We start from the raw sequence: 27,802 nt of genomic DNA on the forward strand, positions 1-27,802 counted from the left end.
TATTGGCAGACAACATCTCATTGAGTCTAGGGGAGCCGGACATTCTGCCACCTCCTGGTAAAAAAGGGGAAGTTCCCCTTAGTTTACCAAAAAGTCCCCAGGATGGGTTAGATTTGGAAGAAGTAAGTGAAACATCAATGGGAAAGAAATATTAGAAAGGAAGACTCTTCCTTTAATAATCGAAACTAAAGAGAATAAATTAGATTCATCCATAAAGGCTCCTAAAGAGGTGCCGAAACAAATAATGGGAAAAGTAAAACCTCAAGAAATAATAGTAAGACCTACATCTATAACTATGAACACTTTATGGAACGTTCTAACGAAGCTAGACTCTTCTATTAAAAATTTAACTAAAGTTGTTAATGAAATAAATGAAACAGTTAAGAGCAATTCAGCAGCCCTGAATAATTTGCAAAAGCAGAATAATGTTTTTGATCAGCGCCTAGTGAAGGTAGAAAAAATACAAGTTCAACAAATTAAGGCTGAAATTGAAATGCAGAGGAAAACTGAAAACACTGAGAATTATTCGTGTGCTTTAAATTTGAGAATTGTTAATTTTCCTTTTATAAATAAGATCTCTCCTATAGAATTGTTTAGGATGTATATTGAAAAAATTTGAATATATCAGGTTAAAGTATGCCCACTATTGTTAGGGCATTTTATATAAGCAATACAGTTAAGATGAAGGAGCAGGTTCATTTGACACAAGATAGTAATGCAGTAAACGATTATAGAGAAAATACTGAATCTACTATAGATCTGTCTGACTTCTTAGAAAAATCCCAAGATGAAATAGTGGTTGAAAAAACAGGTACTATGCTGGTAACTTTTGCATTTATTTCGGATAGGGATACTATTTTAAAAAAAATTTCCGAAATAGGTTAAAAAACCTTTTATGGGAATAAAATATGGATCTATCCTGACTTAGTAAAGGTTACGCAAGCTAGAAGGAAGCAGTTCCTTGATTTAAGATCTAAAGTAAATGGGAAGGGTGGTCAATTTATTCTCCGCTATCCATGAAAATGCGCAATAAAATTGAATAGAAAGAATTACCAATTCACTGACCCTCACCATCTCAGAACCCTTTTGGGAGATTGAAGGAATGTCAGCTTTAGTAAAATGAAGGGTGTCAGAAACCTACATTTCCTATACTTACTACTTAAATAACTGCTCACAAGTTTAAATGCTTCTCTAAGTTTTTCTTTAAAATTTCAGATGGATGTATGAAATATGTTTTCCTTTTGAATTAAGTAGAACGGATTTGACAATATGTATACAGTATTCCATCTGTAAAAGTCATTATGGCAAGTAATGTTTTGTATTACATGTTAAAATTATAAATAAAGAATTTTAAAAAAAGAAAAATTCAAGATGACATCTCTCAAAAGCATTCTACCCCTTCTGCAACCCAACGGCTGGCTATGCTCCATCGACCTGAAAGATGCTTATTCCCATATACCCATGCACCCTTCCTCCTGGCAGAACCTTTGTTTCCAAGTTCAGAACATTCATTACCAGTTCAAAGTCCTACCCTTTGGCCTTTCATCAGCCCCAAGGGTGTTCACAAAATGCTTAGTGGTGGTGGTGGCTCATCTCCAACAGCACGCGATACAGATATTTCCCTATCTCAATGACTGGCTGTTGGTAGCTTCGGATCAGACTACATTAAAGACTCATGCATTCCAAACAATCAAATTTCTTCAGAAGCTGGGATTCATAATCAGTTATGAAAAATCCCATCTTCAACCTACTCAAGTTCTATAGTTCATTGGGGCGCTCATCAACACGGTACATCAGAGGGCGTACCTACCACAGGAGAGGATACAAATACTGTCTTCTCTGGCTCAACGTCTATTCAATCAATCACATGCATCGGCATGACAAATTCTTCAGCTGTTGGGTTATATGGCAGCAGCCATCCATGTAGTCCCGTATACAAGACTCCACATATGTCATCTACAATGGGGACTCAAGAACTAATGGTCACAGTTCTGGCAACCACTATCAACCAGAGTACGCCTCACCAGACAAATGCGAACAGACATTCAATGGTGGATGAACATCAACCACCTGAACTCAGGAGCACAGTTTCAGCGTCCCTCGCATCAAGTCACTCTCACCACAGATGCCTCCAGGAAGGACTGAGGAGCCCATCTAAACAACTTAAAGACTCAGGGACGTTGGTCGCTTCTGGAGTTCAACTTTCAAATCAATCTCCTCGAACTTCGAGCCATTTGGAAAGCACTTCAAACCTTCTCGGCCAAACTTCAAGGACAACATCTCATGGTGTACACAGACAATCAAGTAGCCATGTTTTATATAAACAAAGAAGGAGGGTCCAGTTCCTGGATCCTCTGTCAAGAAACGCTTCGCATTCTGACGTGGGCAGTATCCAACCAAGTCTCAATTCAAGCCACTTACCTTCCCGGTCTCGACATTGTAACAGCGGATCGCCTCAGCAGAATTTTCCATCCACACGAATGGACCTTGAACCGGGATGTAGTATCCAACATATTCCATCAGTGGGGGTTTCCAACCATAGATCTATTTGCCACAAAGAGCAACCAACAAATTCAGACATTTTGTTCCATCTACCAAAGCAAACTTCTTTACGCTCCAGATGCGTTCCTCATTCCATGGACGGAGGGCCTACTTTACGCTTACCCTCCCATTCCACTAATATCAAAAACAATACAAATGCATCAGAGATGCAGAGAACATGATACTCATAGCCCCATCCTGGCCAAGGCAACCATGGAGTGCGCAGGCTCTGACACCGGTGGAGGCACCGGTGGTGCCAACGGCTCGATGCCCTGCCAGGCTTGAACATCCGCAACTGCACCCTGCATTCCAGCTCCTCTCGAAGGCTGTCAATGACAGGATGGGTTGAAGAGGAGGAGGTGTAGCCAGATCTCCCTCGGAACCCCGAGGAAGAGCGGTGCCCAGTACTGGAATCGGTGGGGAAAGCCTCAGACCGCCAGCATCAATAGAGGTTAGTACCTCCTTGCCACGGGGTTGCTTTGGGGGCATCACAGCATCAGTACCATGCGAGGACGGAGACTGGTGGCGATGTATCCGGGATTTCCCATGACGCTCTGTGTCCATCGGTTCCCCCAGCCCTTCGAAGTCGATGCCCCCGACACCGGTGTCGAGAGCTCAGGCTTCTTTGATCCAAACAGCTTCTCCATCTTGTCCAGGCAGGCACGCCAGCCCTTGGGGGTCATCTGGTCACATAAATGACATCTCCAAACATTGTGCAATGTCCCCAGGCATAGGATACACACATAGGGGTAGATTTTAAGAGGCGCGCGAACAGCCTACTTTTGCTTGCGCATCAGACTCAAGCAAAAGTACGCTGGATTTTAGTAGATACGCGCGGAGCCGCGCGTATCCACTAAAATCCTGGATCGGCGCGCGCAAGGCTATCGATTTTGTATAGCCTGCGCGCGCCGAGCCGCGCTGCCTCCCCCCGTTCCCTCCAAGGCCGCTCCGAAATCGGAGCGGCCTCGGAGGGAACTTTCCTTTGCCCTCCCCTCACCTTACCCTCCCTTCCCCTACCTAACCCACCCACCCGGCCCTGTCTACACCCCCCCCTTACCGTTGTCAGGGGATTTACGCCTCCCGGAGGGAGACGTAAATCCCCGCACGCCAGCGGGCCTGCTGCGCGCCGGGCCGCGACCTGGGGGCGGGTACGGAGGGCGCGGCCACGCCCCCGGGCCGCAGCCACGCCCCGTACCCGCCCCCAAAACGCGGCCGACACGCCCCCGAAACGCCACGTCGACCGGGCCCGCCCCCGACACGCCCCCGACACGCCCCCCTCCGAAAACCCCGGGACGTACGCGAGTCCCGGGGTCTGCGCGCGCCGGTAGGCCTATGTAAAATAGGCTTACCGGCGCGCAGGGCCCTGCTCGCCTAAATCCGCCCGGTTTTGGGCGGATTTAGGCGAGCAGGGCGCTGAAAATCCGCCCCATAGTGCAGCTCCGTAAGGGACATAGACTGAAGGCACTGGGAACACAAACGAAAACCAGATGCCATGACAAAAAAAAAGCCGGGGAGTGGTTGATAATTGGCGGACCCCGAAGGACTCCTCAACCGGGAACCAACCACACGACTAACAAAAGCCTGGAAGAAGGAAAAGTCGAAAAAAGACCGTGGAACGTAATTTTCCAAAAGAAAAAGCACAAGCTCCACAACCGCGAGATGAAACCTCTGCGGAAAAGAAGAGACTAAAGAGGGACCCCGCATGGATGCATGGACAGTGGCATGCTGGGCATGCCACTGTCCATGCATCCATGCATCCATGCATGACATAAGTTTTCCATGCCAGGCTCCATCCGATGATGTCAAAGAAAACTATCAAGACAAAAAGACACCAACAGAAGAAAATGAGTGCACAAGAGATCAAGTGTTTAAATAATTAAATGAAGTATTAAATAAATAAATGTCAGCCTGCAATACCTGTGTCCACTTGATAAGGAGTTTGGATACATAAGCTAAATGGGCCACAAATTTCAGAGCATGCCAATAGACCATGTACGCTTGCTTAATAGCAGATGTCATCCTATCTTCCATGGTGTCATTTTAGGAGCCTGCATCTTCCACTGGGATGGTACTTCTCTCTGCTATGCCCACAATTGCTAGATCCACTATGGGGACACTCAACCATGTGTAAACTTTGTCATTTGGAGCCCCATTAATCCATCCAGTGCCCCTGGGACGGAGCCCTTTTGTGTGAACTAGATCTTCTCTCTTGATAAGTCTATCAATGATTTCATGGAATGAATTTTGTCTGCCACTTAATTCTCTAAAATGAACAGAGGTTTTAGAAAGCTGTCTGTGGGGATTCTCTCACTATAGCAGACTCCTGGAAGAGAAAGTCCTTTCTTTGACCAGCTACTTTTCTATCGTCTCGAACATGGAAGCGGGATCTCATGGATAGACAGGTAAAGGCCCTGGATTCCTGGACTCTCAAATATATGAGTTTATATAGGTGCTGAACAACTTGGTCTCTTGAGGAATCTGCAGCCCGGAGGGGCTTTAAGAATCTTGCATCAACCTGATGCATCTCATTAAGCCCCTGGAGAATGCCACTGTGCAAGAGCTTAGCTACTGATAGCCTTGGTTCCATTTCAGCTTCTCCATGTGCAAGTCAGGAGATTTTCCTATGGTTTTCCTTATCAGACAGGGCCTCTTCACACAACAGACAGAAAGACCCAGCTTTGAAAATGTGGAGACTGATACTGCATGCTGTACAGTGTTTTCATCTTTGGGGGACTTTTCTCTTATCTACCGTGGTTAACAGGAATAGCCACCTGCCATACAAAGTGTGAAAAACAGGTTTTAATAGTCCGACTGTTGCAGGATAGTATTTTAAATTTATTTTTAAAATGTCTTACCCCCCTTCCAAAGTTCAAGGCAGGACAAGTTTTATTTTTTTTAGCCATTTGTAGATCTTGTGAAATGGGAGAAAACGGATCTACCACTTTGACCAGCCAACTAGGAGGTCTGGGTCCAGAGGCTGATCAATAGCCCTGTTCTTGCCTTACACTTCACTAATATTATTTATTAATTATATGTATTTATTGCACTAATAATTTTACTGTTGCTCTAGAAGATATACAACATATAACCAAAATATCATATGCATGTATAATATAGTAAATTCACTAACCCATCCCAACTCATGACTAACACTCATTTACTCCTCTGTCTGCAATAAACATATCCTCCAAGAAATATTATAAATGCACTGCACACAATAAAATTTACACTAACAAATTCACATAGGCAGAGAAAATCATGCCCAAAACGTGTTCATTTACAAAAATGTTTATTTTCAATTTCTTTAGTGGGTGAGGGGGTGCATTTGGCTTTCTCCTTAGACTGTTGCTAGGTCCCTTTAATAATACACCTAGCTGCAAAGTTGCATACGTAATTTCACACACTCTTAAACCAACCTGATTTTATTTTATATTTAAATTTATGAATCACCTAACTTCTTGGTAGGACCCAAAGCAATTTACAAAACAATACAAAATAACATACAAAATATACATAATCAAAATCAATACATAATAAAACATAAAAACTATTCAACTGTTCCCATAAGCATAGAAGTAAAAGTAATTACATAATAGAAACATAAGATATAAAATAAAATCCTAAAACTTCATCCTAAACCAGTCAGATTGTTAAAAATGTACATTGAATACATGCATGTAACTTTACCGGTTACAAAATAGGGATGCAGTAGAATACTTACTTCATGCTCCTCTTGAATTGAGCTACTTAATTCTGTTGAATGGCGATTACAAAATGAAAGAAATGCAGAAAGAAATTCCCCATCCTTTAAAAAGAAAAGACATTTACATTTCATTCAGTCAAATTTTGATGATTCATTATAAATCTAGAAAAGCATGACCACAGCACATTCTAATTGATTGCAAAAAGTAATAAATCTGTTTTCAACTTTTTCACAACACAATGAATTATCATAATTTTTATTTATTTATTTATTTATTTAGAGTTTTTATATACCGGCAATCATGAAAACATATCTTGCTGGTTTACATAGAATGGGGGTGCAATAAAATACATAGAACTTAAGAACAAGAACTAGAACTGTGGTGACAGAAGGTACAGTTACATTTAACAAGGTGGCCAAACTTGGAGTAGGAAAAATAGAAAAGAGGATGGAAAATGGTTAAACAATATACAATTTAAATGTAGTATACAAAATAAATAAATGTTATAAACAAACGGCAAGGTGATTTAGGAGTTATTGGAATAATTTAGGAGTTATTGGAATAATAATAATAGGGCAGATTTTAAAACCTGCACGCGCGGACAAATGTCTGCCCGATTTTATAATATGTGCGCGCACCCATGCACGTTATAAAATCCACGGTCGGCGCGTGCAAGGGAGTGCACACTAGTGCACCTTGCGTGTGCTAAGCCCTAGGGGAGCCCCTGATGGCTTTCCCCGTTCCCTCCGCCCCCCCCCCCCCCCCCCACCTTCCCCTATCTAACATAGCACCCCAGCCCTACCTAAATTCCCCCCTCATCTTTTTTTTGTGATTTACGCCTGGCGCACAATTCCTCGGCACAGCTGCCGTGCCGGAGGCCTCGGTCCTGCCCCCTCCCTGTTCACAATGCCCTGGGACATACACGTGTCCCAGGGCTTGCGCGCGTCGCTAGGCCTATGCAAAATAGGCTCGGCGCGCTGGAGCATTTACGCACGTAACCCTTTTAAAATCTGCCCCAATGTGCAATTACTGTGTTAGTCCACTTGAATGTACAGAAAATAAGGTTAATAAAAAAAAATACATAGAAAATGTAGTACCTTTTAATTTGACTAATTTAATACATTTCTGAACTAGGAAAGTGGTCTATAAATGTAATACAACATAACAACTAACTTTTGGGAGTTAACATTCCCTTCCTCGAGTCCCAATCAGAATGATAATACCATAATGTAGTGTATATATTATTCAATGCAACGGCAAAACAGGCCAAAACTTAAAAACAAGAACAAACCTACACAAACACAAGATAACACATCACAAAGAACAGCATGGTAAAACTTCTAGGGAGGAACATTTTTAAAGCCAGACCACTGTATCTATGATCTTATGATCAGTATACTAAAAGGTAAAGTCAAAACCATCAACGGACCTAAGATTTGAAGTTAAAAATGATCATGTACTTTAAAACACACATAAAAGACCTTAACGGGGACTCTGGATTTTTACTCACTACCCAAAATAATTGTACTGCCTCTCTGTTACCTTCTTATCATTCTAACACAGGAGCAGGCACCTCCTGGCCTTGAGTGCCACAAGTCGATCAGGTTTTCAGAATATCCACAATGAATATGCATGAAATGCATTTACATGCAGTGAAGGCAGTGCATGCAAATACATTTCATGCATATTTTCTGTGGATATCTTGAAAACTTGACCACATGAAAGCATTATTAGAATTCTTATTATTTTTTGCTTCAATTTTTTTTTTGAAGATTTATACGATTACAGTTAAATTTTTTTTTTTAGGCCATGGAACTGTTTCTATAGCATTAATCTATATTTTTTCACTTTATAAAAAGATTTTTTTGAGGGTTTTTCATGGTGTATAATGATTATATATGTATTTTGTCACTTGCCATCAATGATATTTTGCCTGTAGAGAGCATATATACTCATTTTTTCACTCAAATTTTTATATTTAACCTTTAACAATCAATTGAAATGTATCACTAAAGCTGGTCAGATTCTTGCTTATGTTTTAAGGTCACCTTAAGAATTATTTTTCTTAAAAGAGCCCAACTTATCCCTGTCAACTGCAAGAAAAGTTGTAAACAATCAAAAAACATATTTTGAAATATCTGCATGCAAATACAAGTGTAAAAAAAATAAAATGGGAGAGTTAGAATGTATGGCGCTAAATGAAAAGGTAGATATAATTGGCATTTCAGAGACCTGGTTGAAGGAGGAAAACCAATAGGACAATACAATACAAGGGCACAAATTATATCACAATGATAAGGTGGATCAAACTGGTAAGCCATGGGGCAATAGAGCCAGTCAGGCTAAAGATCCAGAGGGGGTGCTGACAGCAGAAAGTTGAACTGCTAGTGGTATGTTTAGACTTGCTAGGAAAAATATCTTAAATGCTAGTTGTAAGGTTAGTATTTTTTTGCCAGTGTCAGAATAGTTTGCTGGTTTTAAGGTTAGTATTTGTTTGTCTGTTTTAGAATTGTTTGTATAATGGGAAAATACTTTAGACTTTGATTCTCGAAGCTAGTAAAAGATAGAATTTGTTTGCCAGTGTGTAAAGTTCATGGTGAGGTAGACTCATCCTGCAGGGAAGACCCTGCAGGTCCTCATTGACAACTGGTGGAACTGGACTGGAAAGAGACTGGTCAGGGGCTTCACCTATACAACCTTGTTCCCCTTAGGTTAAGCCCTCAGTTTCCGGGAGCCGGCAGGTCTCAGATGAGAGTCTCTTATGTGATGAAGCATGCAGAGATCCAGTGTCCATCAGAGGTCAGAGGCAGGCGACAAGCAAGAGTTGTCAAGGTTCAGGTTATGGTCAGTGGCAGGCAGCAAAGCAGGAGTGGTCAGAAGTCAGGCGTGGGTCAGATCCAAAGGTCAGTCTGAAGGAAATGGGGGAGCGCAGGGAGAAGGACTGAGACAGCAGGAAAGGTCAAAGCAGGATACCTGGAGAGGATAGGGCAGGAGAAATGAGGCAGGCAAGGCTGGAGAGACAAGGTAGGTGAGGCATGTGAGACAGGAATGATGATGAACGCAACTCACACTTCAGCAGACTGAAATCAACCTGTTGCTGAAGCGGCATCTGGCAATAAAAAGGGCCCTTATAAGAGCTGAAGTGGATGATGTCATCTGAGGGCGCTAAATTCCCACCGCAGGCCCTTTAAATGTAGACATCTGGCACACACCTAAGGAAGCAGGGCCCAGAATGCGATGGTGGTGTCCCTGCCACGTGGAGGAGCAGGCTGATGTCAGTAGCATTTGGGATGAGGGAGTATGTTTAACAGTACCCCCCCCCTTAAGCCCCCTCCCAAGGGTTCAAGGCTGTAGCTTGTGGTATATTGATTGTGAGATTATTTTACCAGAAGTGATGCTTTGAGATTGGTAGCAGGTTCCCAAGAATTCTCTTCTGGTCTGTAGTGTTTCTAAGCGATGAGATATTCAAGCTTGTTATGCATATATGGGAGTCCAGAATTTCTTGCACTTCATTATGCATATCCACTTTAGAGGTGGCATCCATAGGTACAGGAGACTTTCTGGAGGGCCAGGAAAAAAATTAAAGGCTTTTAACAGTAAGACATGAAAAACATTGTTAATTCTCAATGTTATAGGGAGTTTCAACTGTTAGGTTATAGGTCCAACTTGCCATCGGATGGAATAAGGCTTGATGAACTGAGGAGCAAAGCGAGGGGGACACAAAACCAAAGATGTTGAGTGTTTAGCCACACCATGTCTCTTACTTGGAACTGGGGTGCTGGCCAGCGTCTACAATCTGTGTGTTTCTTGGTCCAGGTAGCAGCCTGAGCAATTATTTGATTGGTCTACATCCAGAGATCTTGGAGCTCTTCGGCAGTTATCCGGGCTGCAGGACAGGCCACCGAGCCAGGAAGAGGAAGAGGAAATCTGGAATGTTTCGCATAGACCAGTTGAAAGGGAGAGGAGCCAGTGGCACTGCTGACATGATTGTGAGAGAATTCTGCCTAGGGTAGGAGGTCAGCCCAGTTATACTGCCTTTTGTTGATGTACAACTGGAGGAAGGTCTTAAGGATCTGATTGACTCTTTCAGCCTGCCTGCTGCTTTGAGGATGATAAGCCATGGTAAAGTCCAAAGCGATGCTAAACTTCCGACAAAGACGTCTCCAATAGCGGGCTGTAAATCGGATTCCCCGGTCGAAGAGCATATGTGAGGGCAGTCCGTGCAATCTGACTGCATACTGGACAAAAGGTCAGGCAAATTCAGGAGTTGAGGGAAATCCAGGAAGAGGTACAAAATGTGCCATATTAGAAAACCTGTCTACTTCGATCCATATCGTAGTGAAGCCATGTGACAGAGGGAGGTTCATAATAAAATCTGTGGACAGGCGAGTCCAGGGTTTCCTGGGGACTGGCAATGGCTGTAATATCCTCCAGGGTCGGGCACGAACAGGTTTATGCTGCACACACATAAGGCAGGAGTACACGCTGTGCTTTATGTCAGTTTTTTATTTGGGGCCACCAACAGTGGTGCTGCAGAAACTCAGAAGTTCGGGATACTCCAGGGTGCCCTGCTAAGCAGGAGTCATGAGACCACTTCAACACTTTTTCCCGGAATCTCTTGGGGACCACAGTTTTACCAGGAGGAATCTGGAGTGGCTAAAATGAGGATGATTTTGTCAGGATCAATGATATGATGAGGAGCCACTGATATATCCTCATTCAGGAAGGAGCGAGAGTGTGCACACAGGATCTTAGCTGCTGGCCGGTAATGGAGTTCAAAATCAAACCGGGAAAAAAAAAAAAAAAAAGAGACCGGCAGGCTTGTCTGGGGGTTGAGTAGTTGAGTTTGCGATAGGTATTTAAGGTTTTTATGGTCTGGGTATATGGTAATATGGTGCTTCACACATTTCAGGAGATGCCTCCATTCCTCTAATAGGAAAACAAAAGAAATAGATGCCTTGGTCCTTTTTCAAATATTTATTAAAGTAGAGACGTAATTTTAAAGCAATGCCCATGATCTTTATTTTACGTATAAATTTAAAAAGCTCAACCCTAGTGCGAAAGGAGTTGTAAGAAGGTGTTGGAATGAATGACAGACCTTTGTTCAGTATGCTGACCTCATCATCATCATCATCATTTAGTATCCTTGATGTAACTCCCTCTCCTCCCGGTTTCAGACACATCAGGATCGAAGGTTTCAGAATTAACGATATCAAACAAGAATAGTCCGGGCACCGGCGGAACCCCGACGCCATGGCCATAGAAAAAAAATCGAGCCGGGGGACGGACGACGGCCAGTAGGCCACAAGGGCCAAACTAGACGTAATCGACAGGAAAACTGTCAAAAAACTTACTGGAGTACCGCGGCTAGAGAGAAGTTAGAGGAGGGACCCCTGTGGGGCAATTTAACATTAGTTAATTCCGTGAGGAAAATTCCTGTCAGGAATCTCCACAGAGCTCCTAAACCGCAAGGCTACTGCAGCATGGAAAAAAGAAGTATCCTGAAGGGGGACCCCTGCTGGCTGCAGTTAGTGCCATGTTGGGCATGCCCAGTAGGGGCCAGTCAAAGTTCTGGAAACTTTGATAGAAGTTTTTCCGTGATTGGGCTCCATCCTGATGACGTCAACCATATGTGAGGACTACCATCCTGCTTGTCCTGTGAGAACATCTGGTCTGGGATTCCAAGATAATATTTTTTAACAAAGTCCATGCCTGATGCAAACTCTTAACCTTTACAGTTGTACCTTTTAGGTTTTTTCTAATTATTTTCTTCAGTTTATCTCAGACTCCATTTTGAAAGTTAAACACTCGAACAGTTATTTTACTTAATATCCTCCCACCAGATATTAAGTCAAATTTGATTATGTTATGATCACTATTACCAAGTAGCTCTACTACATTACCTCTTGCAACAAATCTTCCATTCCACTAAAGATTAGGTTTAAAAACAGCTCCCTTTCTCATCGATTCCTCAATCAGCTGCTCTATGAAGCATTAATTTATTTCATTTAGAACTTTATCTCCCTAACATGTCCTGTTGTAACATTTACCCAGTCAATATTGGGGTAACTGAAATCTACCATTAGTACTGTGTTGCAAAATTTGTAATCTTCTCTAATTTCTACCTGTATTTCATCATCTGTCTTTTCATTCTGGCCAGTTGGATAGTAGTATAGCCTCATGGCTATACTGTTCCCTATCACGTACAGAAATTTCTATCCATAAAGATTCCACAGTGTATTTAGTCTCCTGGAAGATCTGTATCCTGTTTAACTCTATGCCATCCTTAACATATAGCACCCACCACCAATTTGATCCACCCTATCTTTGTGAACTAATTTGAACCCTGGTATCACACTGTCCCATTCGTTATCCTCCTTCCACTAAATCTCTAAGATACCAATATCATCTACCGCTTCATTCAGTGCTATGCCTTCTCTCTCCCATCTTGCTTTTAGGCTTCTTGCGTTTGCATGCAGACATTTCAAGATAAGATTTTGTTTATATTTACAACCTTTGGAATCTTTTAACTCAGTCTGCTCTTTTCTTAAAGGCGCCTCAACTACTTTTGCCTTTATTGGAACCTCTCTATCAAGATGCTCTAACTTCCATTTTTTTTGTTAGGTATCTTCAAAGATACCTCCCTGTGAACCATGTGCTACTGTCCACTTCCGCCCATCTTCTAATTAAAAACTGCTCTATCTACCCTGGAGATTCTGTATTTTAATTTTCTACCTCAAAGCCTAATTTGGCTTCCAAAACCTCCCCATCCATATCTTTTTATGTCATTGGTACCCATATGTACTATGACAGTTGACTCCTCCCTAGTACTATCTAAAATCCTATCTAGATAATACATAAAGTACGTCACATTCCACCAAGCAGGCAAGTTACTACTTGATCCTCATGTTCACTGGCCACCACCCCGCTATCTATATTCCTAACTATCAAATTGCCAACCACAGCTGCATTCCAAAATCTTGGAGACTCATCCTGCATTACTTGGAGAGCAGTTTCTACATGGTATTGCATAACCTGGAGAGCAGGTTCTAGCTGCAGGATCACTTCCTGTTACATCAAGGTGATTCTCTTCTTCCAGGTGATCTTGCTTCTCCAAGGAACTTTATTACTATGTCCTTGAAGTATTACGATTCTGCTTGTGGGATAAGCCCACAAGCAGCCTCTCACCTTTTGCCAGCCAGCTCCCTGATGTTGTCCGCCATGCCCCGCGGTCCGGAGACCGCCCACGTCCAGCTTCTGCACTGCAGGCCTTGCCACCATGGTTTCTTCATGCGGCCCGGAGGCCACCGCTGCTCTTCGCTGCTGCCGCAGCAGGACACCACCATCATTGCCCTGCTTCTGCGGCCAGGAGCTGCTGTCCTTTGTCCATCTCGCAGCCGGGAGGCCGCCCAAGCCTTCGTCTTCGCACGGCAGGCCGTGCCACCGTGCTCAGAAGCAGGTCAGCCACCGCTGCTGCTTTCTTCTTGCGGCCTGGAATTGCCGCTGATGTTTTCTCTCCACCCCGCGGCCAAAAGGCTGCAGACGCCATTCCTATGTGGCCTGGAGGCCGCCATGAAACTTTCTTCTTTGAAGCAGGGGGCAGCTGCAGCCTCGGGCCTGCTTCCCTGCTTCTCAGCATATCCGCTCTCCAGGGTCCTGCCTCCTACTTCCTTAGGAGCGAGGTCGCGCCTCCTCTCAAGATTTAAAAGGGCCAGCCCTCCTGGCTCCTCCTCGTGATGTCATCCTGGGTGTTCCTCTTCAGCCCTACAAAAAAGGGCTCAGCCTTCAGTTCCTCTTCGCTTTTGCAAGGAGTAGGTCAAGGAGTCTGACTGCTACTAGATCCTCCGTTCCAGCTCTTCGGTCCAGGAGTTTGTCGTCCAGCTCCACCTCTTCAAGGCACTCGTTCTTCATGGGAATTCCCTTGTCTTCCTCTGTGGTTCCTGATCCTTCATCTGCATCTTCGTTCCATGTTTGGGTCTCTCACCAGATCCTAAGTCCTTGTCTTCAGATGTCTTCGTCGTCCAACCCTCCTGATGTCTTCACCTTCAGATCTTCCTGACGTCCTGTCCTTCCTGAAGTCCGTCATCCTGTTCTGCCTCTCGGAACCTCCTCGATGCTTTTGGTTGGGTGACCTGGGGGTCCGAAGTCCAGATGTCTTGTTCTCCAGTTCACTCGACACCTCCTTGATGCTCTTGACTGAGCATCCAGGGGGTTGAAGTCCAGATGTCCTGACATGCCAGACATCTTCGTGTCAAGTTGTCTTTGTCTTCAGATCCTTCTGACGTCTTCGTCTTCAGTCTTTTTCGCTGTCAAGCATTCAGACCCTTTTGGCTCCTACGTCAAGGAGCCTTCAGACTCTTTGGCTCCCTCGTCAGGGTAGCCTTTTTCTCGGATATCCTGGTTCCGGATTTTAACCTCCTAGTGGATCGTCCTCTCTTCAACTTCGGTTGACCTTCTGATTTGTTTTCCGCACTGGGAATGAAGCCGTCGCTTCTTCATGTTGGCCTGTGCCAATCACGCCTGGTCCCCGAAGCTTAGTCCAGGATGGATGCTGCTACGAGTTATGGCTGGATACCTTCATACTGAGTTTTAACTGGTCATCTTTTCACTCGAGTGTCTTCATCAGCATCCCTGATGTTCTTCTCTTCAGCCTGGCCTCATCCTTATTCAGTATCGTCTGGCCTCATCTTCAAGTATCGTCTGATCATCGTCTTCAGTCTTTAAGTCTCGTCTTGTTCCAGTTCCATCAACTGTCCTCGACCATCAGTTTGTCCTGGCGCATTTGCCATTCCCATATGACAGGTCTGAAAGGGCTATCGAGTGGCCGGAGGGCTACCCCAGAGACCAGCATTGCGTTGTTGGGTCTCTACTGATGCGTCAGGTTCGGCGGAGGTCAGGGTTCCATCTCACCTGCCTCGGCGCTTCCATGAAGCCCCTCTCTGCAGTAGAGTCATAGTCCAAGGGCAACATCACTCTCCCTGGAAGTGGGAATGCTCCCTAGTGCTCCCGCAACACGAAGGTCTTCTCTATATACCTCTCTGGCTGCCTCAGCTACTCCAGGTCTGCTAATCTAGCCTCCAGTGACTGGACTCATTCTCTGAAATCTCGGAGCTCTTTGCATAGAGAAAGCACACATACAACTTCTCACCAACTAGCAGATAATCAAACATGGTGGCACTCAGTGCAAAAGACTGGAAGGCCCGCATCTCACCTGCTGGACTGCTACCTGCATCTTAATATTGAGTTGTTATTTAAGTTTGCAAGGGAGCAGGGATTATTAATCTAATGTAATGTTGCGGTCTCCACCGCTTTCCCCCCTAATTGCCGTTTCAGGGCTCACCTTCTATGCCGGGAACGCCGCTCCCGCGGCTCTGCTGGGTCTATGTGGCGTCCGCCATTGCTGGGGCCGTCTCTCTGCGGCCCCGCGTGCGCGCAAGGACGCGCGTTATGGACGTACGCTCCACCGGAAGTCTGGCTCCGCCTGAGTTAACCATGCCAACGCCCCAGCCTGATTTAACCGGCGTTCATCGGGTTTCTCATTGCCTTGCAACGAGGGTCACTACTGCTTGTAGTTCTTAGTTGCCATCTCTGCTGTACTGCTTCCTGCCATTGACCACTGCTCGTTCCTGACTCCGCTTCTGCCTTGCCGCCCTGCCATTGACCTCTGCTCGTTCCTGACTCCGCTTCTGCCTGCCGCCTGCCATTGACCTCTGCTCGTTCCTGACTCCGCTTTTGCCTGCCCGCCTGCCACCGACCTCCTGCTCGCTCCTGACTTCGCTTCTGCCTGCCCGCCAGCCCCTGACCTCAGCGTGTACCCGACTCCCGCCTCTGCCTGCAGCCTGCCACCGACTTCAGCTTGTGCCCGACTCTGCTCCTGTTTGCCGCCAGCCTCCGACCCCGGTCTGTTCACAGGACTGTTTCCATTGGCTGCCAGTTTGACTTGGGGTTCTTCTCCTGCTACTCTCTGCCAAGTCTGAGTCTCTACACGCTGCTGGCTCCGGTCCTGCCTCGTGCCGGTCATACTCCACGAGGTTACACAGACACCATTCCAGTTACCTATCTGTCCTGCCCTCGCTGGGCCTACCTGCTCCCTGCCACTGGACTCTGTGACTTAACCTTTTCCAGGCCTTTCCTAGAGACTGAGACCTTACTCCTGAGTCCCAAGGTTCTGGGACCCTATGGGCTCCTCCTGGGGGGTTCCCGGTTCCCGGGTGAAGACCTGTACCTTTGTCTCTTAAGTCCCAAGGTTCTGGGACCCTACGGGCTCCTCCTGGGGGGTTCCCGGTTCCCGGGTGAAGACCTGTACCTGAGTCTCTTAAGTCCCAAGGTTCTAGGACCCTACGGGCTCCTCCTGGGGGGTTCCTGGTTCCCGGGTGAAGATCTGTGCCTGAGACTCTCCGCCTCCCGATCTACTCTACCCAGGGTGGTTCGGCTCAAGGGGTCCACACCAGGACTGCAGCTTCCCAGACTGCAACATGTAAAGTCCAGTGGGAGCACTGAGAGGAGAGGATCACCTTGCTAGTGGCTGGAAAGAATCAGTAAATACTGCTTGGAGAAATTTTTTAAATTTAAAAGTATTGGGGAGAAGTAAACAATTAGGGTATATTATTTAGTGTGTTTGTGTATTTTGTTTTAAAAATAGGTAGTAAGAAAGTCAGTCAACAAACAGAATTTGTGTATTTGTATTTCCAAACCCTCCCACCCCTCTCACCATCCACCCCTACCTCATCACTTTCACACTTAAAAAAAAAAAACATTAAAAAAAAAATAAGCCTTTTAACTTAAACTCAAATTCCTCCACACTTTATCAAGAGTTTGATCATTCCCTTATAGTTTCACTATCAGATAGAGAATACACTAATACATTTAAAGGACCCTAATTGTAGGCAATTCTACACCCATAGCAACCTAAAACTTAACTAGGAACTGAACAAATTTAAGATAAAGGCAGCAGTCCAGCAGCAAGAGGGGGGTCTCCCAGTCTTTTGCATTGAGTATCACATGTATGATTTTTTACCTGCCAGTGAGAAGTTGTATGTGTGCATCCAATGCAAAGAGCTCCAATGTCTCAGAGAACGAGTCCGATCTCTGGAAGCTAAAGTGACAGACCTGGAGGAGTTGAGGCAGACAGAGAAGTATATAGATGAGACCTTCAGGGACATAGTAGCCAAGTCCTAAATCCAGTCTGGCATCCCTGGTGCTGCCTTGGAGAAGAAAGGTCTCATGATCAGAGAGCAAGAGGAAATGATCCTTTAGCAAAGACCTGCTCTCCAGGTGGTGCATCGTCCTCTCGCACTGATGATGTCTCTCCCAGGGCTTCTGCCAAGGAGGGAAGGGTTAGGTCGGCCATCATATTTGGAGATTTGATTATTAGACAGCTGGGTGACTGCTAGACATGAGGACCACCTGGTAACATGCCTACCTGGTGCGAAGGTGGTGGACTTCACGCGTCACCTAGATAGGATTTTACACAGTGCTGGGGAGGAGCCGGCTGTCATTGTACATGTGGGCACCAACGACATAGGAAAATGTGGAAGGGAGGTTCTGGAAGCCAAATTTATGCTCTTAGGTAGAAAGCTGAAATCCAGAACCTCCAAGGTAGCATTCTCTGAAATGCTCCCTGTTCCACACGCTGGTCCCCAGAGGCAGGCAGAGCTCCAGAGTTTCAATGCATGGATGAGACTATGGTGCAGGGAAGAAGGATTCAGTTTTGTAATGAACTGGGGAACCTTTTGGGGAAAGGGGAGTCTTTTCCGAAGGGATGGGCTCCACCTTATCTAGGATGGAACCAGGCTGCTGGCGCTAACCTTGAAAAAGGAGATAGAGCAGCTTTTAAACTAGAACAAAGGGGAAAGCTGACAGTCGCTCAGCAGCGCATGATTCGGAGGGAGGTATCTTCAAAGGATACTAAAGAACCATTAGAGTTAGGGCATCCCAACAGAGAGGTTCCAATAATAAGAAAAGTAGTCCAAGTGCCTATAATGAAAAAATCACCTGAGCTAAAAGATTCCACTTTATCCCTGTCAACTGAAAAGAAGAATGTAAACACAAACATAAAACTCACTTTGAAATGTTTGTATGCTAATGCTAGAAGTCTAAGAAGTAAGATGGGAGAATTAAGAGTGTATAGCAGTGAATCATGACAGACTTAATTGGCATCTCAGAGACATGGTGGAAAGAGGATAACCAATGGGATAGTGCTAAACCGGGGTACAAATTATATCACGATGACAGAGGAGCATCTTGGTGGCAGGGTGGCGCTTTATGTCCGGGATGACAGAGTCCAACAGGATAATGATCCTGCATGAGACTAAATGTACAATCGGATCTTTGAGAGTAGAAATCCCTTGTGTGTTGTGGAAGAGAATAGTGATAGGAGTATATTACCATCCACCTGGTCAAGATGGTGAGACACAGTGAAATGCTAAGAGAAATTATGGAAGTTAACCAAACTGGTAGTGCAGTAATGAGAGATTTCAATTACCCCAATATTGACTGGGTAAGTGAATCAACAGGGCATGCTAGAGAGATAAAGTTCCTGGATGGAATAAAAGACAGTTTTATGGAGCAACTGGTTCAGGAGCAGACAAGAGAGGGTCAATTTTAGATCTAATTCTAAGTGAAGCGCAGGATTTGGTAAGAGAGGTAACAGTGGTAGAGCCGCTTGGCAACAGTGATCATAATATGATCAAATTTAAATTAATGACTGGAAGGTGAACAGTATGAAAATCCATGGCTCTAGCACTAAATTTTCAAAAAGGAAAAACTTTGAGAAAATGAGAAAAATAATTAGAAAAAACTGACAGTGCAGCTACAAAGGTAAAAAGTGTGCAACAGGCTTGGACATTGTTAAAAAATACCATCCTAGAAGCACAGATCAGATGTATTCCATGCATTAAGAAAGGTGGAAGGTAAGCCAGTGAGCGATTCGGACTCGCTTTAAGGCATACTATGAGGAGTTATATACGCTGTAGTTGGAGCCCTTGGAGGAGGATATCCACTCCTAGTTGGCGAATATACCGCTGCCCTGCTTATCCAATTCGGATCAAGCACTGCTTTCTCCACTGAAAGTTGCTTAGGCAATTGAGGACTTAAAGGCTGGGAAGTCCCCCTGTTTGGACGGATTTACACCCCTGTTCTACAAAAAATACCGAACCATTTGCAGACCCCACTAGCAGCCATGTTTAATAGATTGCGAGATGGGGGATCAGCTTCTGCCTTTTGGTAATGTAGCGGGTATCACTTTAATACCAAAGACTTAAAAAGATAGTAATCATTGTGCCTCCTACAGACCTATATCTCTCATCAATATTGATCTCAAGATACTTGCCAAAATTCTAGCGTTTTGATTAAGGGAGCACATAGGGCAGCTTGTCCATGCTGATCAGGTAGGATTTATCCCGGGTAGGGCCACCACAGATAATATTCGGAAATTAATAGATTTAATATACATAACAAAATCCAAGGGGAGCCCAGCCATATTTATTTCCTTGGATGTGGAAAAAGCCTTTGATAGGGTATACTAGCCCATTTTGTTTGCTGCCTGGCTAAGGTAGGCCTTGGGGGGGACCTTTTCAACTTGGGTGCAGGGATTGTACAGAGCTCCCCTCGCATGCCTAAAGGTGAATCATGGCTATACCGCAAACTTCCCAATTCGACGGGGCACTCGGCAAGGTTGCCCCCTGTCCCCCTCTTATTTGCTCTGAGTTTGGAGCCAATGGCTGAGGTAATACGAAGGGCCAGGGATATGCAGGGGGGTTCCCTGTGGCGGGCAACAATATAAGATTACTTTATACATGGACGATGTCATTCTCTTTCTCCTAAAGTCTATGGTATCCGTCCCGGCTGTGATGTCTCTGATTGAGAAATTTGGGAGGCTATCGGGTTTCCGAGTTAACCTCGATAAAGCAGAGATCTTACCGGTCCACTTCTCCGCTGATCTATTAAGGACTGCGAAAAGGGTACTTCCCTTTTGATGGACCCGAGGCCCTATCCGGTATCTTGGGATTAATTTGGGACTAGATTTTGAGCGCCTTGTGCAGCAGAACTATGGCCCACTGATCAAATCGTTGATGAGGAATTGGATACTTGGGAGCAGTTGCAACTTTCCTGGTTTGGTCGGATAGCCTCGATTAAAATTTCTTTGTTGCCTAAAATAAGCTACCTCTTCCAGGTCCTCCCCTGCCTACTCCCAGAGAGAGTACTACAACCACAAGGGTCTCTCTTTAGTCTTCATTTTTCCGCACTGCTGAAAGCGGAGCAAGGAGCCTTGTGAATTTTTCCTCACAATATATCTGACTGAAAAGTCAATTTCTCAAAAAATGTTCTCCCATAAGGGATCTCTCAGTTTTTCACCGGCCGGTGAGTAAACACAGTCTCGTTTTTACTTTTAGTAAAAACTCTCTCTCATTTTCTTTTCTCCTTTTTCATCGACGGCTGTCGACAGAAAATGGCTTCCGGATTTAAAAAATGTCCGGTTTGTAATAGGACAATGTCCAAAACAGATCCACACCTAGAGTGTGTTCTCTGTTTGGGAGATAAACACGATGTTTCATCCTGACCTCAATGTGCAGAGATGACTCCCAAAGGAAGAAAACTGACAGGAGAAGATGGAATATCTCCTTCACATTCAGCTCCTTCCTTCTCCTTCAACATCAACGAAGTCGTCCCCGGTGGGGGTTACAAAGCGAATTTTATTGAAAAAACATCGTCTGCAGGGATCGGGAGATCATCCATCGATTTTGACGGCATCGACAAGGTCGGTAGTCGAACATTGACCAAAACATCGCCACCGACATCGATACACATCGACTCCAGCGATGCCCCTCTCCCCGGAGGAACTGACCGCTAAACGGCAAAAACCTCAGGAAACTCCGCTACCCTCGGTGCCGGGGCCTATACCTACATTGATCGAACCTCCACAGGGATCTGCAGACGTGATATCGATGCCTACACCGCCACCGCGTACAGCTGCTCTGACTACACCGGCTGTATCGCAGGAATTGTCAGATTTTATCAGACAAGCGGTGCTCCAGGCCCTTAAAGAACACACACCTACTCAGACGACTTTTCCGGTGCCGTCACCGATGCCGGTTATTGAACCGATGCCGGTGATTGCACCGAAGCCGGTAACTATACCAATGCCGACGATTCAGTCGATGCAGTTACCTACAGCGATTCCAGTTAAGGTGACGCCGGCACGACCACCGAAGATACAGACGCCATCGTTGATTCCGCCACCATCGATGCCAATCTCACCCGGGGACCCGGGACATCCAGAACTGGCACTCTACCAACTTCTAATGAAGAGATTCGATGAGGTGGTCGGTGATCTTCCTCCCAAACCTGGGAAAGAACACCTGGAGGACTCACCCTTGGCAGATCCACAACCAGGTCCTTCAGGGATTCCTAGACCGCCTAGAACTTCCACAATTTCTCCACCTGTACAGGATCCATATGATACTTGGAGTGATACACACTCAGATACCTCATCTGAAGCTTTCATGTCAGATCCTTTACCACTGGATCCAAGGAAAAAATCTCCACCAGAAGATTTCTCATTCACAACCTTTATCCAGGAAATGGCTGACACCATCCCGTTCACCTTGGTCACAGAGCAGGACGTAAGGCAGCAAACATTGGAGGTTCTTCAATTTGTAGACCCTCCAAAACAAGTGGTAGCAATACTAGTCCATGATGTCCTTCTGCAATTACAACATCGGATTTGGGAACATCTATGCTCAGTGCCAGCTGTTAACAAAAGAATGGACACTACATATTTGGTGCAGTCTGCTCCTGGCTACCAAAAATCACAGCTTCCTCACCAGTCAGTAGTGGTAGAGTCTGCGCAGAAGAAGTCCAAGAGAATTAGACCACATTCCTCAAATCCCCCAGGAAAAGATCACAGATTTTTAGATTCCCTGGAACGGAAAGTCTATCAAGGGGCCATGTTGAATTCTAGGATATCTTCATATCAATTATACATGACCCAATACCAAAGAAATTTCTGGAAGCAAATGCAGGACTTTATTCCATTACTTCCATCACAACATCAGGAAGCAGCCCAAGTGATCAATCACAAAGGGCTAGAAGCAGGCAAACACGAGGTCCGTGCGGCCTATGATGGTTTCGAGACAGCTTCCAGAGTGGCTGCATTGGGTATAAGTGCCAGACGTTGGGCATGGCTTAAAGCTTCGGACCTCAGGCCTAAAGTCCAGGACAAGTTAGTAGATCTCTCCCATGTCTTGGTGATAATCTTTTCAGATCTAAGTTACAGGATGCAGTTGCTCAATTAAAAGAGCATACAGAGGACCCTGAGACAGCTTTCATCGATCCCGCAGGATCCACCTACGCAGCCAATTCATAGGCCTGAAAGGAAGGATTCTAGAAGACCTTTCTATAGACAAGAGGCGGTATTACCCCCCTACATCTAGGAGCAGGTCTTCTAGGCCGCAACAAAGGGCTCAGCCCGACAGCCTAGACCGACTAGGCCTCAACCTCCACCACAGATTGGTCCGGCTGCTGGCTTTTGAGGCCATTTCCAGGGAACACAGCCATCTCTCCAATCCTCATCCAGAGCTTCCGGCAGGAGGTCGAGTATCCTCCTTTTACACTACACCCATTGGGTTCAAATAACAACAGACCAATGGGTCTTGCAATAATATCTCAAGGTTACCAACTCAATTTCCTCTCAATTCCAACAGATCCTCCTCAGAGACCTCTTTCTCAGCGAAAATCACATAATCCAATTGCAAGTAGAATTATCCACCCTTCTGAAAGCCAGGGCTGTAGAGCCAGTGCCCCGGATTCAACAGGGCAGAGGATTCTATTCCTGTAATTTCCTCATTCCAAAGAAAAACCGGAGGCCTACGTCCCATCCTAGACCTCAGAAATCTCAACAAATTTCTAAGAGAGAAAAATTCAGGATGGTGTCTCTAGGCACCATACTTCCACTTCTTCAAACAGGAGATTGGCTTTAGTTCTCTGGATCTTCAAGAAGCTTACACTCATGTTTTCAATATTCCCTCCTCATCGTAAATATCTGCGCTTCATGGTGGTCATCGACATTTCCAGTACCGACTACTACCATTCGGACTTGCCTCTGCTCCCAGAGTATTCACCAAATGTCTGGCAGTAATAGCAGCACTCTGGCTTTTCTCAGACAAACAATGACTCTACTTCACTCAGTGGGTTTCTCATCAATTATCAAAAGTCCCATCTCACTCCATCTCACCTGCTTCAATTCATAGGAGCAGAATTGAACACCATCCTCTCAAAGGCCTTTCTACCCGGAGATCGGGCACAGACACATTCCCTCTTGGCAAACTCCATTTACTCAACGAAACAAGCAACAGCTCATCAGTTTCTAACCTTACTAGGCCACATGGCCTCCACAGTTCATGTCACTCCTATGGCAAGGCTCGCCATGAGAGTAACGCAATGGACTTTAAGATCACAATGGATCCAAGCCATTCAACCACTATACTCTCCAATTCAAGTAACCCACCAGCTACGTTCATCTCTACTTTGGTGGGTGAACATGGACAATTTGCGCAAGGGTCTACCAGTCCCACAGATAACTTTAACTACAGATGCGTCCACCTTGGGTTGGGGAGCTCACATTCAGAATCTCCAAACCCAGGGTATTTGGACAAAACTCGAAGCAACATTTCAAATCAGTTTCCTGGAACTTCAAGCTATACGTTATGCACTGCATGCGTTCAAGGACTGCCTTTCACACATGACTGTTCTCATCCAAACGGGCAACACAGTAGCCATGTGGTACATCAACAAACAGGGAGGTACGGGCTCATATCTCCTTTGTCAAGAAGCTGCACGGATTTGGGACTGGGCCCTGACACACTCAATGTTTCTCCGGACCACTTATCTGGCAGGCATTCACAATGTACTGGCGGATCGACTCAGTTCCAACCATACGAGTGGTCCCTGGATCCCTTAATAGTGACCAGGATATTTCAACGTTGGGGACAACCAACAATAGACCTCTTTGCGTTACATCTGAATCACAAAGTGGACAGATTCTGTTTTCTACACAAACAGAAAAACCAGCCAGCCAAGGACACCTTTGCTCGCCCTTGGAACTCAGGCCTTCTATACGCGTATCCTCCAATACCGCTCATAACCAAAATTCTAGTGAAGCTACAACAGGACAAGGGATCCATGATACTCATAGCCCCTTATTGGCCTCGACAAGTATGGTTTCCCACACTTCTAGACCTCTCGATCAGAGAACCAATTCGCCTGGGCGTAGCTCCCACTCTCATAACTCAGGATCACGGTCGGTTGCGCCATCCCAACTTTCAATCCCTATCCCTGACAGCATGGATGTTGAAAGCTTGATCTTACAACCACTCAGTCTTTCAAACAATGTATCTCAAGTGCTTTTAGCTTCACTTAAACACCTTCAACACGAAAGAACTATTCTTCAAAATGGAAAAGGTTTACTTTGTGGTGCAGCCACACCTGGCCCACAACGTCTCTACTAGACTACTTATGCCATCCGGTCTCCAGACCTCATCTGTAAGAGTCCATTTAAGTGCAATCTCAGCTTACCATAACAAGATGGGAGATGCACGAATATCCATACAACCTCTTGTCAGCAGGTTTATGAGAGTTTTAACTCAACTTAAGCCACCAATTCAGCCACCAGTCACAGAATGGGACCTGAATCTGGTCTTAATGAGACTCATGCGTTCTCCCTTTGAACCCATGAATTCCTGTGAGCTTAAATTTCTCACATGGAAGACTATCTTCCTCATAGCCATTACATCGGCTAGAAGGGTTAGTGAGTTACAAGCACTTGTCACGTACTCACCCTACACAAAATTCCTACATGGCAGAGTGGTTCTTCGTGCACATCCAAAATTCCTCCCCACGGTAGTTACAGAATTCCACTTAAACCAATCCATAGTTTTACCCACATTCTTTCCAAGGCCTCATTCACACCAAGGAGAACGAGCCTTACATACCTTAGACTGTAAGCGTGCGCTAGCCTTTTACTTAGACTGCATGGCAGTCCACAGGAAATCCATTCAACTCTTTGTATCTTATGATCCAAACAAACCGGGTAAAGCAGTGGGTAAACATACTCTATCCAACTGGTTAGCAGATTGTATACAGTTTTGCTATGAAAAAGCAGGCCTTCCTCTCCAAGGGTGAGAAAAGGCACATTCAGTTAGAGTGATGTCAACCTCAGTAGCACACTAGTTCAGTGCCAATTCTTGACATATGTGAAGCAGCAACATGGAGTTTTCTTCATACCTTTGCAGCTCATTACTGCTTAGACAAAGAAGGACGACAAGATTCAGCCTACGGACAATCTGTCTTAAAGAACTTGTTTCCAGTATAATCCCAACTCCTTCTACATCCAACCTGCTGTGATCTTCGGCTGCCTCATTTTCAACAACAATACTTCACTGTTGATTCATTACAAAATGACACAGCCTCTAGCTTGCTAATCACCCATATGTGAGGACTAGCATCCTGCTTGTCCTGGGATAAAGCAAAATTGCTTACCTTGTAATAGGTGTTATCCCAGGACAGCAGGATGTAGTCCTCACGAAACCCACCCGCCACCCCGAGGAGTTGGGTCCGATACGTTTTATTATTTTATTTTGCTAACGCTTATTGCTACATACGAGACTAAAGAGAGACCCCTGTGGCAGAGAATATCATGGCATGCTCAGTGGCCTCACGGGGCCAGTCAAAAGTTTCTAGAAACTTTGACAGAAAGTTTTCCCGCAATAGGGCTCCGTCAGTGACGTCACCCATATGTGAGGACTAGCATCCTGCTTGTCCTGGGATAAATGGTAGGTCTGATTGACAAACTGATGAGTAGTAAATCATGTGGACTGGATGGTATACACCCCAGGGTTCTGAAAGAACTAAAAAATGAAATTTCAGACCCATTAGTAAAAATCTGTAACCTATCATTAACATTATCCAATGTACCTGAAGATTGGAAGATGGCTAATGTAACTCCTATAATTAAAAAGGGATCCGGAGAGTGGATGACGTCACCGCGCAGGACAGACGGCTAAACCCGGCTGCCCACCTCCCGCTCCGATCATCAGTCAACATCGGCGTCCCTGAGCTTCGGTTCCCCTCCCAAAAAAATTAGACCTCAAGTGCTTCTCCTTCGCCGCAGCCGCGGCGGAGCTGGATCCGGAGGGCACGGACAAAATGGCGGACGGAGCGGCCTTGCTCGTGGCACCGGAGGAGGAGGCAAAGTCGGGGCCTGCGGAGACGGGGGATAGCGGTGCACCTTCCCGGGCTGAATTCTCCGCATGGTTTGGGGCTCTGAGAGCAGACATGGCTCAATATAAAAAAGATATGGAAGCTATAATGTCCGGGCTAAAAACGGAGGTCTCGGAGCTCGGCCACCACGTGGAACTCGTGGAGGAGGGGCTGGAGGAACAGCAGACGCACAGCCAGGTCCTCAGTGAGGAACACCAGAAAACCAGAGACTCCCATGACAACTTAGCCAGGCAAGTGGAAGATTTGGAAAATAGACTGAGAAGGTCTAATCTAAGGTTCAGGGGTATCCCAGAGATTCCTGAAAACACGGATTGTATAAAAGTTGTCCAAGATATCTGTCTGACCTTGCTTAGTGCGGAACAAGCTGCAGCTGCGGAGTCCTCTATTGCACTGGACAGAGCTCACAGATCCTTGGGAACCCCCAGGAACAATCAAGCTAGGGACATCATTGCTTGTTTTCATAATTTTTCAATGAAGGAACAGGTGATGAATGCTGCCAGAAAGCAGGGCTCTCTGCAGTGGCATGGGAACAAGATTGAAATTTTCCAGGACTTGGCATTCACCACAATTCAAAAACGGAGAGAGTTCCGGGCAGTGGTGCAGGTATTGCGAGATCAGAACTTTCGCTATAGATGGCTGTTTCCTTTTGGACTGAGCTTTTCTATCAATGGCATCACCTCTAAAGTGCAGCAAGTGCCTGAGGCTGTTCATGTCGGAGCCACGGAGACCGCTGAAAGCAGGGGCACCGGAGGCCCCCCAAATGAGAGAGTGTCCAAAGTGGCAGAGAGTGCCTAAGGGCGGGAAACGGCTGCGCAGGAATTCTGAGGACTCCACTGCATCCAAAGGCCCAGGATGAGGCGAAGGGACTCTGTGGTAACAGTTCTACACTCTGGACTTGAGCCTCATGAGGAGGTCTGGGGACACTGCGGCCTGCACAGGCTGGGTTCCTGGTTCAGTTAAGATTTTTCATTCTTACAGGTTGATAGGTCACCGTTGTTTTGCATGTGTTTTGTGGGAGAGGGCGGGAGGTGGGATAGAGCTTGTTCGGTGATGTCATCACTCTCCAAGGTCGAAGCCCACGTAGATAGTGGGCGCATCGGGGGTAGGGGAGGGCAGGGAGGGGTAGGTGATGGGAGACCAGCTCGAAATCATGATTTCCTTAGCTTAGCAGGGTTTACAGTGGGGTGGGGTGTTAGGCGGATCCTAAGCCGGGTTACTAAAGGGAGGCGTACCATACTGTTCTCTAGGAAGGATGGTGTAAAGGCTGTCCTCAGTGAGCC

The 27,802-nt window shown here is 45.6% G+C and overlaps 1 protein-coding gene across 1 annotated transcript in view; it reads right to left on the minus strand.

Annotated features, from left to right (window-relative positions):
- Positions 1 to 27,802, minus strand: part of CCDC7 (coiled-coil domain containing 7) — an 820,938-nt gene that overhangs the window by 704,543 nt on the left and 88,593 nt on the right. The window contains exon 4 of the mRNA XM_029587039.1: positions 6,263 to 6,346. Coding sequence (XP_029442899.1) covers positions 6,263 to 6,346 — 84 coding nt within the window. The remainder of the gene's footprint in view (positions 1 to 6,262; positions 6,347 to 27,802) is intronic.

The sequence above is a fragment of the Rhinatrema bivittatum genome, chromosome 2, assembly GCF_901001135.1.
Source record: "Rhinatrema bivittatum chromosome 2, aRhiBiv1.1, whole genome shotgun sequence".
Lineage (NCBI taxonomy): Eukaryota > Metazoa > Chordata > Amphibia > Gymnophiona > Rhinatrematidae > Rhinatrema > Rhinatrema bivittatum.